The sequence below is a fragment of the Nestor notabilis genome, unplaced genomic scaffold (assembly GCF_000696875.1).
Source record: "Nestor notabilis isolate BGI_N333 unplaced genomic scaffold, ASM69687v1 scaffold8789, whole genome shotgun sequence".
NCBI lineage: Eukaryota > Metazoa > Chordata > Aves > Psittaciformes > Psittacidae > Nestor > Nestor notabilis.
Window position 1 is genome coordinate 52,877 of NW_009944092.1, and position 14,179 is coordinate 67,055.

At 44.0% G+C, this 14,179-nt stretch overlaps 1 protein-coding gene across 1 annotated transcript; it reads left to right on the forward strand.

The window, feature by feature from the left end:
- Positions 1-4,456: 4,456 nt before the first annotated feature.
- Positions 4,457-11,932, forward strand: F7 (coagulation factor VII (serum prothrombin conversion accelerator)). The gene is made up of 8 exons (XM_010022264.1): positions 4,457-4,526; positions 6,627-6,787; positions 7,348-7,372; positions 7,469-7,582; positions 8,429-8,569; positions 10,455-10,561; positions 11,065-11,185; positions 11,394-11,932. The coding sequence occupies exons 1-8, from the start codon at positions 4,457-4,459 to the stop codon at positions 11,930-11,932; spliced, it is 1,278 nt and encodes a 425-aa protein (XP_010020566.1).
- The last annotated feature ends 2,247 nt before the right edge of the window (positions 11,933-14,179 follow it).

Sequence of the window (14,179 nt, forward strand, 5' to 3'; positions counted from 1 at the left end):
GATGGCTATTTTGAGCTGCACTGTGAAGGAGCCGCTCGTTGTGCCAGCAAGGCACGCAGGGATGGATGGGTGGCAGGGCTCTGGCTTGCTGGCAGGGCACTTTGGGGTGAGGGCACCATGTCAGCCCAAGGTCAAAAGGCAAAGAGTGGAGAGTGCAGAGCAGGTGGGTTATTTTTTTGAGTGGAGCAGATGAGGCTGGTGGCTGCAGTGGGGTGAGGAGCATGGAGCATGTTTCAGCATGAAGAAACAGTGCGTGTTGTATGCTGAGGTATGAGCTGCATGGAGCTTCTGCCAGTCCAGCAGCAAACGCCCCCTGCTACCCTTCTGCCTTGAAAGTGCTGCATCCTTGGTCCTGCCAGCTCCAGGGAGTGAGTCAGTTTCCCACCCACCTTTCCCCTGGCAATCTTTGGCCGGATCAGCTCCCACAGCGGGTGCAGCATTCCCCTCCCTGAGCAGTAGCACCCATGCTCACTCCTGTGGCCACAGCCGCTGCAATGTCCCCCACAGGGGCAGCCTCCAAATGCAGCAGGGCAGAGGCAAGGGATGGCCAGGGCGGTGGGGCACTAGCAGGCTCTGCTGGAGTGGGAATAAGGCCAATACAACTGTTCTGGTGTCCTTCAGCTGCTCATGTGCTGTTGTACCTGGTTAGCTCAAAATATTGCCATGTGCTAATAAACACGCACACCCTCCATGACAGTGTGCTCCAGCTGTTTTGCTTAGTCTGAATTGGGGTCACAATGAAGCATCCTCACCCAAAGCTCAAGCCTTCTCTTGAGAAATCTAGGGACAGCATTATGTCTAGACAAAGCCTCAAGAAAATAAAAGCAGCGTGATGTACACAAAAAGCAAGACAAAGTTTCCCTATCCAACCTAGCGGTGTAGCAAGAAGATGATTCTTCAGCCCTCAGCAAGGAGAAGCTGAGTCACAGCCAGGGCAAAGGCAAACCGTGAAGAGCTCAGACAGCTCCTCCATGGCTCTGACCCTGCAGAGACAGGCCAAAATCACCCACAACATTAAGTTCCTATAGCAGTAAGGCAAGAAGAGATGATGTACTCAAGTATGCTCGCTGGTCATCTTTGCAACTTACCCAAGTACTGCTGCAGCCACCACCACCTGTACCAGTAGTGGCCTAAAGATGGTGGTAGCAAATCAAGGATTAAGTAAGTTTTGCATTTTCATTCTGAAAAAGTTTTTACTCTGATGAGCCCATTTGGTGCTGAAATATTATCTTTGACAAAACCGTTGACGTGAATTGATTAATCACCTTTCAGGTTTTTGTGTAGTCATTCCACATCAACTGGCAAGACAGTCGCCAGCTGCATTTAAAAAGCTATGAACTTACTAGTGGTGTGGTTGCAGTTGTGATGGTCTCAGGACAGTTAGAAGAAGGTCTGTAGCAGAGTAATATCTCTCATGACCAACTGAAATATGTGGCCTTAAACAGTCAACTTTGGACCACACAGTCTTTATTGTAGATTTACTTTGTACTGACTTTTCTATGTCTTTTGCTTCCTTTATTATCTAGGTATCTTCAGATATCCTTCTCAGGCAGCAAAAGAAAGAACCCACATCAAGATTAAAAATCAAAATGTTAAGCATTTGTATTCAGAGCTGGACACAAAAAAATTCTATCAAAAGTATTATCTCCCCATCTCCTGCTTCTTTATGAGAATAATTAATGTATGAGGATACAGAACTCAGTCAAGCAGGCAAGTAATTTTCTCCTGGAAATAGATACTTCTCCTTTGAGGTCTAAAACCCAAATAATTTGCTTTAAAGCTTAGCAGCATGATACTCATATATTTATAGATTAGTACATCAGAGAAAGAAAATTATTAACTTGATCACAGCTTTGGCTTGCTTGTAATTAGTCTGAGAAATGAGTGATGGCAAGTTACTATTGTTATTGGAGATTTAAATTGAATTTTCCATAAATTCTGGAGGCAGCTTGTTCCTAAACCTTTCTTCCCTAGACACAACCTTGTCAGCTCACTCAGATGATTTCTTGTGGCCTCTTTGAAATAGAAATCACTCATGTTTAAATGACTGGTGACCTGTTGGATCAGATCAAGCTGCACATTTCCCAATAGCTTCTGTACCTGTCTTCTCTTCAAGCCAAAATACAAAACTAAAAATATATAAATCCTAAGAGTTTTTCTTTGAAAAATGTCAGTAGGAAACAAAACAAAAATACGGAATGGTGTGTTCTAAGGCATCAATTCATCGTGTCTTCCAGGCTCATGTTTCTGGTTTAGATTTTTTTATTCCACATGGTTTACATTTTTCATGTTTAATTTTTTTAACATGTTGTGGGGTTTTGCTTGTTTTATTTTAATAAAGCAACTTGGACGCATCCAAAGCATACACTAAAATATCCTACATTGTATTTTCTGAGCAGCTGTCCCCAGGCTGATTCTAGTAGCACCCATAAGCAGCAGGAATGCATGTTTATGTTAATATATATTTACATTTAATTGAACAGCAGATTATTTTCCTTGGAATTGGTTAGAAAACATAAGCCAAAACTGAAGCCTGCACTGGCAAGGAGCTTTAATGGAGCCGAACACCACGGCAATTCTCATGAACTATATCAAGACCACACAAGAAGACAAACGAAGTAAGACTTGGGGATCTTCTGGGGAAGAAAAGCTAACAAACTGATGTTGGCTTCTCTGGCTGGGGTCTAATACAGTAAGGAAGGGGAGCTCTTCATTCAAAACACAGCTCTTAAACCAAGTAACTGACCCAGCTGAAGTTAGTAGGAAACAGTTTTGAGATGAGATCTGTGAATATGAAGTTCATGAGTCAAGAGCTGTAATGAAGCTCTGGTACTGCTGAATCCCCAGTGATGTTCCTCATGGGCATGGTCATCCCTGTCACCCTTGATGAAACCTAAATGCTCTAATTTTTCTTGGGAATAGGACTATCCCCATATGAACTGACTGTTGTTCCCAGCACTTGGGCTTCTCCCTGGGCTCTAAAAATAATAACCGAGTGTTTGGCTGTATTCCCAAGCAATAAAAGCAAAATCTTTCATCTTTAAGGGGTGCCAGCAGAGGAAGGCAGACAGAAGGAAAATACTGCACCAGTCCTAAAGGATGTATCGAACCTGCACACTACAAAAGAGGACAAGAAAGCAAAGGGGTGCCATGGTGCAGAGGTGCTGTGATGCCACTGTGGAGTGGCAGTCACCCCCCCTCCCTGGCAGGGATGTAGCCACTCAACACAGTGGGGTCAGATCTGCCCCAAGATGAGACAAAGAGAAATGTTCAAGCAGCTCCAACAAATTTAGCTTTGCTTTTGCTAAGCTGAACATGCCCTTGCTATTTGCAACAGGACCTGCCACCCATCCCCAGCCATCCCAGGAACTGGGCTGCTGGGAATTAGCCAGGCTGCAATCCAGAGAAGTGCCCGGATGTACCCTCTTGTGAAAGCAATTTCCAAGCAGGACATCCAGCTGTGCACACGGCCACTAAACAGCATGCAAAGAACACCCAGCGCCTGGCTTCCCTAAGCAAGCAATCGTGGCTTCTTCAGGGAGTTACGCTGAGCACTGGCAGCAAAGTAAAACTCCAGCTGTTGCTTTTCTTTGCTGTAGCACTCACAGAGCTGACCCTCCTCTCTTTCCACACAGGAAGGGGAGAACAGCCTAGAACACACTTTAGCCCTCAGGCACTTCTCATAGGCAAACATGCTCTTTACCTCACTGCTATCTTAAGTAAATATTTCCCCAAGAATGCTATCAGCTCTCTAGTCTGATGCCATTAATTGATTTCCATTAAATCAGAAGCCTGCTTGTGTTCCAGGTAAAACTTTGCCTGCAGATCAGCCCCTCAAACCCCCATCCTTACTAATGAAATATAACATTGATCAGATCAGCACCTCTTCCAGCTGGTACAACTTGTGCAGGCCACATGGGTCTTGCAGTAAAGATGGAGAGAAGCAGTGTAGGGCGTCTCTTGCTAGTTAATTAGTGTCTCCAAGTAAATTCAGCTAGAAGTGCAGAGTTGTAACTGGTGACAGAGAAATGGGAAAAGACAGATGAAGCACTGAAGGACCGTATCTTGACCGCCAATTCAAGATAAGTATCACGTCTCTGCATGCGAGGCTACGTGGCCAAGTTAATGCCAATCATACAGACACAGGGTCCCAGCATTTAGGTTTTTCATGAACAAAGCATGTTAGATGGAAACTGAAGGCCTGGAATAGCAGCCTGTGTACTCAGCAAAGCTTTTGCACAGGTCAGGAGAGCGTGCTTCAAAACCAAGCTGCCTGCTAGCGTGGAAAGGGCACTCTGCATGTGCCCTTCTGCTCAGCTTGCCGGGCTGTGATGGATCTTTTTCTGTTTCCATGACTCGCCGGCCCCTCCTCTGGCTCCGAGCATTTGAAGCTGAGCTCTTTGGCCAAACAGCCCTTGCTGAAATGTCAATACGCAACCGGGACGCTGGGTTCATCATGGTTTCCAGGCAGTGCGTGGCTTTGTTTCTCTGCTTTCTGCTACTGATTCCTCTTTCTCTGGATGCAGGTATGTCGTAGGATATGGCTGTAATTATGTTTACTGGCAATGGACCTCTCTCCTATTACTCAGACATAATTTTCATTGCAAGTTTTGAGCACTGTTGCACCTTCATCCTGCCTCTGGTTGTGCCTGTGAGTTATTCTAAGGCTCTTGTTTGCTTTCAGCGATGGCATCCATGCGCTTGTTTTGCTAACTAAGGAAAAGCACCTCTGGATGGCTAAATGGATCTATTATCTCACTGCACAGACAGCAGGCAAACCACTAGCTGTCTGCCCACTACATGAAACTTGGATTTATTGTTATTTCATATTGACCTGTGGCTTTTCCAAAGCAAAGAATCAATAGTCTGTCATTTAGCTGATGAGAAATTAAAGAAGTAGCAGTAAAAGGCAGTGAGGTGGTAGCTCTTCAGTGGTTCCAGTATATGTCTGAAAATCAGCTCCCAAACTAGCGAAGCTGACCCAGTGCTTTCAGATTCCCACTTAGCCACTGACAGGGTCTCCTGCATTGCAGTGAACAAAGCTGGAAAACTACATAGCAAAGTCAAAAGCATTCCAATGTAAAAAAGTGGAAACACCAAAATAAAAAAGGAAGGATGTTCCCAGCCATGCACCCAGGCACAGTCCTCTGTCATGTATCTGCAGCGTAAGGTTAATTAAAAGCCTTCAAAGACAGCCACATTAAATGCATACAGCCTGACTTTGAAATCGTGGCAGAAAAACCCAGCTAACATTTCTACCAGGAGCAAATGTTTATGAAGCACCCTGGGATAAATTCAGTGTACCCCATGCAATATTTTATTCTTTAAATAACTTTGAAATATAGGGGAAATTACTACTATTTTACATGTAATTCAACAAGTGTTCTGATTAGACACCTCACCAGACTGGAATAAAGCTTCTCAGTTTGTATGTCAGTGAGTCTTATCTGTCAGCAACCACCTCAGGGCTCTCCTAGCACATAGAAAGTAACTCCACTCTATGAGGAGTCATGTAGTGGAGAATGTCCTGGGGGAAAGGCGGGTGATACACATCAGCCTCCATCCCCAAATCTACTCACAATCCCAGGTGAAATAATTAAAAGCGCTGAAATGTAAGTGGTTGTCACAAAGCTCCAGAATCTCCTACTGATATGGAGAAGGGGAAAAAACCCACAAAATTAATTGTTTTGAGACTCGTTCTGTGTAGTAAATGGAGCAAAAGTATACACCACAGCACTGGGACTTCTTGTTCCTTAACCTGAGTTACACCAGGAGGGCGCAGTTGCGTGATGTGCGTGCATCCTGAAGCTGAGGAGCGGGTCAGCATGGTGACAATGGTCTCAGCTTTCAGTGCACTTTTCTGGCACTTTCAAGTTGATGTAGCACTAGGAAGCAAGCTCTGATGATGTCTGCTAGCAAACCTGTGTACCCCATGTGCTTCCAAAGCATGGCAGGGAGAAGACCCCTCTGGGTATGGTCTATGGTGCTAACAGCAGCTAGGAGCCATCCACAGACTCCACTAGGAACACAAACAGCATTGTCCAGCCTTACTATGTACCTTAACATGGCCTTTTTTTACAGAGGAAAACTAAAGATAAATGTATTAAGGCACTGGATTTAGAACTGTGGTCTGCTAGTGGTTGGGTGAATCTTTTCTGCAGGTCCAAAGAGTGAAGGGGTGTGAGATAATGTGACTGTGGGTGAAGTGATGAGTGTGGTCCACGTGTCACCAAGTGACATCCTCTAGTAAGCACAGAAAATATCAGGTGTCTCCATGTGCATCAGTGCTTGATACAGCAACACAGGTTTTTCAGCTGCTAGAATGGAAAGAAACTGCTGTGCATGTTAAGACCTCTATATGACATGCAATAGTAGCTTAGGAGTCCCTGATGTACAGCACTGGTGTAACATGCAATCTCTTCCTAAGCTCTGGACTCTGCAAAATACTTGTGCTGCCACTTCACCTGGCAGGCAAGTCGGAGAATTCTTTCACAATTACCCATTCCTTTCCAAAGCGTCTCAGAAAAAGCTTGGGAAGAGAATAGCTTTCAGGGGAAAGTGTGTCCCCTATCCCCCCTGCCAGGAGAGCACAGCTGAGTAACAAACAACATGCTGCTGTTTTTCAGTCTTTCTAAAGCGGGAAGAGGCAAACAGCATTTTGCAAAGACAAAGACGAGCCAACAGCTTCTTTGAAGAGATAAAACTGGGGTCACTAGAGCGAGAATGCATGGAAGAAAAATGTTCTTTTGAGGAAGCAAGAGAGATTTACCACGATGATGAAAGAACAGTAAGTAACACTGGGCTGTGTGAGCACTGTCAGCTGGACTCCCCTTACTCAAGAGTGTGCTTTGACACTTAAAACATGAGAGTAAAAAGTGCACTTTGTGTCCTGCTGTCTCCATCTTTCTTTTATAGGGGGACACATGCAGCAGCAGTGAGTTGCAGGAAGGCACACAGCATGGGCTGCCCCAGGCAGTACCGATTTGCGGGGTTGGGGGGGAAGTGGATGCTCTTGAAGTCATCTCCCAGACCCCTATAATTCCTGACTGGATAATACTTTAGATTATTGTACTGAGCAACACCTGTTTCAGTCAATCCCACCTCAACCATATGGAGGTTATCGACGGATAACTTGTTTGAGTGTGTTACGCAGTGCCCTTCTTTATTGGTGTATGAAAACAATGTAGAAAACAACGTACAATATTTTATGCACATCAACTTTCACAAACTACGAAGACAAAACGGGCGTCGCTGTGGCTCTCCGTAACCCCTCCTGTGCCACAAGGACTATAGGATTTAACCTGAGTTAATTTTTCTTTAATTAAATCCCACATCTTTTTCTTCCAGAAAGAGTTCTGGCACATCTATTCCGGTACGATGGTTTGGGATGGTCTAACAGCTGCAAAAACACTGCTGCTGCTGCTGCAGCTCTTCGCATGAGCCAGACTGACACTGAATGTTTTTACAGACCCTAACCAGTGTGACTCCAACCCCTGTCAGAACGGCGGGAGTTGTGATGACCAGTTTCAGGATTACGTTTGCCGCTGTCCTGTTGAATATGAGGGCAAAAGCTGTGAGAAAGGTCAGCTCTGGGGTAGCTTCATGAAATCAAAATGCCATTATTAGTTCAAACACAAGGCACTGAGATAAACAGTAACAATCATTATCATTCTGCATCATTCTAGCTGTGACAGCTACTGGTCACACTGCCTGCGGTGTCGCATGGTGGATCTAACCAGCAGGCAGTCAGGCACTGCAAGGCAGCAAGATAGTTACTACCCTGTGATGACTTTGTAAAAGAAAATAATTGCCTTTTGTGCACCATCTGAGAGACAAGGAGGAAGTATTTTTCCTCCCCAAGTGCTTAGGTTACTTTGACTTAGAAATGTGAATGAGAACTGCGCTGCATATGCATTGTACAGAGCCCGAGGTGACACATCCAGCAGTTAATGACAGCGCATTGAGTGTTACACTCATAGAACATGCTTATCTACACTACATTCAGAACACACTGAGACCTAACTGTGACTAGGCACTCATTAAGGCTAACCAGACTGTCTCAAAGGTCATCCTAGAGCATCCTTCTGCCAAATGGCAAAATACAAAAAAATAAATAATTTTTCAGTTATATATTATGATGTTTATCACACAATTATGACACCTCCATCCTTTAAACAGCTCACATACTGCATAAATGTAGACTAATTCAATTTTAGGTATGTGTTTCTTATGCCTTCTCTAATATCTGGAGATCCAAGCCTGCTTAACTTTTGCCAAATGGAAGGTGTTTTTGATGCAGTCACTCTACATAAACCACAGAAATCTACTTTGCTGCCTTGCTTCCCTGTCAGCATTTCAAGTTGCAATTGATTCATGTTAAGCACCAAATCCACATTTGGAAACCTAAATGCTCTTTCTCTGACTTTAGCCACAGCTAACAAACTGAAATGCATTTATGACAATGGTGGCTGTGAACAGTACTGCACTGATGAGCGGTCTGAGAAACGAGTGTGCTTCTGTGCTGATGATTATACCATAGCGAGTGATGGTGTGTCCTGCATTCCCCAAGGTAAGATACTACCAGCCCGATCCTAAGCCTAAACCAACTCTGGAAGAAAAGTTTTCAACACACACAGATCAGGAGGTGCAAGGCATAAACCTCAGCCACCAGCTCCCTGCCTCCTCATCAAGAGCAAATTCCAGAGCAGCACATTTGGGCTTCTGGTGGAAGTTAGACACCCTGAAAAAGCAGCTGGCAAAGTGTGCACACTGCGCAGGGAGCCTTTTGGAGCTCTTCTTCCTGGCCCCAGAATTCTGTTCCTCTGGGAAGAGGGAAATTTGAGTTTGACCATCCCACTTGGTAGGAGTGAGGAGGGAGGTGAACCCCTGTCTCCTCCCTGGGGAGCACTCTCACCACTGGTCTAGTTAGAGAAGAACTGAGTGGTGGAGACAGGCTGATGGCCAGGTTGTCTAAATAAAGCAGAGCAGTAGGTCGCCAGGGATTTGGGGTCAGGCTGAGGGGAAGCTAGTGAGTGGACAGGCTCTGTGCCTCACAAGTCCTTTTTTGGTTTAGCTTACACATGGTGGGACAATATTTTTGGGGCAGCATTGTTTCACTGTTGGATCTCCAATCTGAAACGTGACTTTGGAATTTATTACCACATTTATTTCAGCACAGGAGTCAAGAAAGAAAGAGGCTTAATAAAACCAAAGAAAAACAGTTATTCTCTCTTTTTTTTTTTTTTTTTCTTTTCCTTTTCCTTTTTCGTATTTGGTTGGACTAATACCCTTTTAGTATTCTTCTGGACTCTATGGCTAGATATTTCTCTCACTCATCAGACAAGGTAAGTTTCAGCTGGGACCAGGGTAGCTCAAGTTAATTATTTTTCCAATACATAAGCTGGCACCTGACTCTGCTGCAGATGCCTACTTGAATTACTTTATTAGAGAGGAAAAAGTGACCCCTGGGCATACAAACATAATGGACAGAGCTGCAGGGAGCACAGGAAGCAATTCTGAGGGGGGATGCCCCCCTAAACACACCTCAATGGAGCATTCATGCAGAGAACTGATAATGACAACGTAGCTCTCAACAACAGCAATTTCATTAGAAAAAAATGTCTACTAATGTGCTTATCCCTTATTAACAGACTCTGCAGTATCACATGATGGGGAAGCTGCTTCTGTTAAAAGCTGAGAACAAAGAATTCCCCACAGGCTTTTCAGCATGTCTTCCCCTGCAAGGAAGATGTTGCTTCTTGTGGATCAAAATAACCATAGCACTGACAATATGTTGCAAGAAGACAAAACTGTAACTGCCAGGCTGCCAGTCCCTTTATTATCCTTCTGTCACCTCTCATAACGGCCCCTTCAACATCCAAACTGGTGTTGCCCTCCATATAGGGTTAGAGGGTATGGGTCTGTGTTGTGCCTATTCTGATCCTCGACCAGTGCCACCAAAGAGATAGTCCTGTTCCACAATACCTTGCCTGTACCCGTAAAAGCTTGATGCTGTCTTCATATAAGCCATGGATGCTGTGCCCTTGCTTCAAGTTGCTGAAAGTCAGTAGGTTCACTGAAAATTACATGTAGACTATAAATCTTGACAGAGTGACTTCTGCTCTCCCGCCTGCAGCCTATCTCATTGTGTTGACATACATCTTAAGCAGGTATATTGGTTGCAAACTCCTGTGGTAAGTGAATATATGTCAGTGAGAGTGTATGGGCCTGCACTCCACTTGTAAAAGCATTTCTGGCTGTTTGTAAACAAAAAGACTGCTTACCTGCTTTAAATTACTTCTGAGAACCCATGCTCCCAGACTAGAACCCAGTTTTTCAGCTAACATAACTTCACTAAAAACATTACACATTTTGCTGTGAATTCAGTGCTGTAAAACCACACTCGTTGCCCTTTATGTTTTGGGTTTTTTCTTTCTTTTTTTTTTTTTTTTCAGTGAAATACCCATGTGGAAAAATACCAGTGCTGGCAAAAAAAAATGCAACTGCACGAGGGAGAATAGTAGGTGGTTCAACCTGTCCTCCAGGTGAATGTCCATGGCAAGTGAGTCTTCAGAAATTTGTCATTGCCCTTTTTTTTTCTTTTTTTCCCTTAGGAAGCAACTATCTTAAATTCATTGTTTTAAATATTTTATGTTAAAAATCCATAGTAAGTGCCAGGTATGGATAACCAAATTCCCTCTTCATCCATAGCCAGCAGATCCACCCATTTCAATCACGCATCTTAGCCTGCTTTCATAGAAGTGGAGTGGCAATGTAACCTCTTCTATTTCTTGACCCCTTAGTCCTTAACCTTACTACCAGCAAGAATTTTAGCTGCAGCTTGTGCGGATATGCTCTTGGCCATAAACAGGCAGAATCCATACTACACAATGGTGAAAATGTCAGTGGGAAGATTTCCCCTCCTAAATTGTCCATGCAATCAGCACGGTATTCCCAAACACAGTTGCATAAAGTGACAGAAAGAAGCAACATGAAACCCAACTCTACTGAGATCCAGGTCAAGCACATTTGATGTTAAGACATGAACCTGCTTTATGTTGGCAGGCCCTGCTAATACAAAATCAGAAAGAGAAGTGTGGTGGTACCCTGCTTTCCCCAGAGTGGGTGGTCACTGCAGCTCACTGTTTGGAGTACACTCATCCTAAACAGCTTCGGGTAAGACTGGGTATGTATCTTCCCCTCCTTCTGTTACCAAGCCATGGTTGTGGTGGCAGCTTCGCATCCTGACAAAGCAGAGTAAAAGACAAAAGATGCAATCTTTGGTAGTATAAGGGAATTGTCCTTAAGAGGCATCAGACTAGAAATCCCCAATCCCCTCAGACTTCTGAGGAATCAAGGAGCTGCCTGGCATGACCTGCAAATGACTTTTCCAGGTGAATACTCAACAAAGGTCGATGAGAAAACTGAGCAAGAAAGTGGAGTTGCCAGGATAATCAGTCATGAAGGATACACGAATGGACAAATCAATAATGATATTGCTCTCCTACGCCTGGAAACACCTGTAAATCTCACTGACTATGTGGTGCCAATATGTTTGCCTGAAAAATGGTTTGCGGTGTATGAACTGTCCTCCATCAAGTTCTCCACAGTGAGTGGATGGGGACGCCTACTAGATGGTGGTGCCACCTCGTCTGTTTTGATGAGAGTTGATTTGCCACGTGTAAAGACACAAGAATGTGAAAAGGAGACCAATTTAAATATTACAGAGAATATGTTCTGTGCAGGAGACCTGACCGGTGCTAAAGACTCCTGCAAGGGAGACAGTGGTGGACCTCACGCTACAAAGTACAAGGATACTTGGTTTCTGACCGGAATTGTTAGCTGGGGAAAGGGCTGTGCTGTTGAAGGCAGCTATGGGGTTTACACAAGAGTATCCAGATACATCGACTGGTTAAAGAAGCACATGGATTAATGATGTCAATCCAGAGAATTTCCAGATCGGGTTATTGCCCCCCAGTCCCTCTGTGACATTTTCCTACTGAAGCATTCCTTCATCATCTTAGATATGTGATACATGTGATGATACCCACACCACTATTAATGATTTGAAATGAGCCTAATGCCTACTTGAATAATAACAACTTCCCTATCGGTATCATTTGTAAACTTGTGTGTCTTGTCAAGCAGCACAGAATGGCCATAACAAATCAGACTCAAAGTCCCTCTTGCTCTGCCTCCATATCTGCAGAGGGACAGAGGAGATGCTGAGAAAAGGACTGTCAGCAACACATCAAGCACACCATGATCCTTCCTCCAGCTACCCCCTCAGCTTCTGGTAATCAGTGATGTACAGACTTCCTGAGCCAGAATTTGCATTAGGTTGGCCAAGCATGAATGAACCTGTTGCCCACAAATGTGTGCAATCTCTTCTGAACACATTTCTACTTCTGCCTTTCACAACTTCCTATGCTGGTGGATCCTGTACATTACATGTAATGTGATGATGCAATAGCAGAAGAAACAGGAAAAAGTGTTTCTTTTAGCTTACATTAAAGTAGCTGTCTCCAAAAGTTGCAGTGGCAACAGGTATATTTGAGGTGAACAAACTGTAGGGAGTCTCCAAAACAAGAAAGCTGGGAAAAGGTTAATTCCACATTTACAAGTCTGTCATGAAAACTTGGTTTTAAGTCTTCTTGCACCAAGCATTATTGCAGCAAGGCTATTTATTAAGTGTAATATTTAATCCTGTATTTATGAGTGGTGAAAAATACCGCTCACTTAATCTTATCTTTACCTTGATGTTATGCTCATTGATACAGAAGAGGACAAATGAAAAGGAATGTTCGTTTCATTTGTTGTCCAATATGTGTAGTCCAATGTGTAGCCTCTATGCTGAGACCTAAAATCAGAATTAGATAATTGTCTTACCATCTGCAAAACACTGGCCAAAGACCATTCTCTAAAGCCTTAAGGCAAAAATGGTAAACCTGAAAACACCATCAACTATACCATTAAAAAATGTACCTTCTAATCTAACCATGAAAACAGCGAAAAAAGAGCTAAAACTGACCAGGAGATTAGAAAACAGTGTATCTTACACAAAACCTACACTTTGAACTCATTCACATCATGCTGAATATCAGCTCAATCACAAAAGCTTATAAGCAAGTGGGACACTTAGAATTGACCATACTCTATTATTAGGGGAAAACATTGACATTATATGGCACATATACCATTGAATACTGAACACGCTATAACCTGCTTTACTGACATAGAAGAATGGTGTACTCTTCATTTAAATAGTGATTTTAAATGAAGAATAAGTGCTTTTCCTAATTGCTGAATTCCAGAGGCCTCAGAAACAAGAGGTCTTACAGGATGAAAGCATATCCCAGAGGTTCTCATTACTCCTAAAAGGAGCCAGAAGAACATACTTCCAGGGAAGAAGGTGGCTAGGAGCAGCAAACAGCAAACAAAGCCTCATTTTCACCAAAACAGGGCACTCGGCATTGCAAAATCATCCCTCCAGACCCCTTGAGCTAGAACAGTTTGGGATATTCCATGCTTCATAGGCTGATTTATTGTCTGTCACTTTCCAGTGTAAATATTGACATTTATGAACAGATCATCATCTTGCAGAACAAGGGTACAATACTGAAAGAAAACAACCAGTGCTAACGGCTGCACAGAGTGACTTTTCAAAACAAAGCTGGGTTTTGGGCACGTTTTCAATAGAACGGCCTGTTTAAGCAAGCCAAGAAGACAAAGGAGACCCAATGGCAGGCTCTGGAAGCATCAAAAAGCGACCTGCAAAGACCTCACGAGACACAACTGAGGGAAAACCCCCAAAAACTTGGAGTCCAGCTCCTGGCGAACACCAGGCCAAGGTCACTCGGTATGGAAAGCCAGCAGGTTATGGGGCTGGGATGTGGGAAAAGTGGTGGGAGCTGCCAAGGGTGGCGGTGTTTTGGGGTAGGAGCCCGGCTTTGCCCCTGCTCAGCCTGGCGCCGAGTCCCACACCTGCATCAGCCGGTGCTCGCTTTTTAACATGAGGGTTCACTTCCCCTTTCCCACAAAGAAAAGGTACAATTAAAAAAGCCGGCTGCCTTGGGGTGTGAAAGAAAATAATTAAACAGAAAAGAAAAAGAAGAGTCTCATCATGAGGCCGCCCCCCCGGCTGAGAAATCCCGCGGCGGCTTTTCCCCCTTTCCCAGCG

What these genes read in the sequence shown, in the direction of transcription:
- F7 (XM_010022264.1), top strand. Translation starts at nt 4,457, where the DNA reads ATGGTTTCCAGGCAGTGCGTGGCTTTGTTTCTCTGCTTTCTGCTACTG. An exon ending in GGGCAAAAGCTGTGAGAAAG is followed by an intron (nt 7,583 to 8,428) that starts GTCAGCTCTGGG and finishes CTCTGACTTTAG; the next exon opens with CCACAGCTAACAAACTGAAA. An exon ending in CAGGTGAATGTCCATGGCAA is followed by an intron (nt 10,562 to 11,064) that starts GTGAGTCTTCAG and finishes TTATGTTGGCAG; the next exon opens with GCCCTGCTAATACAAAATCA.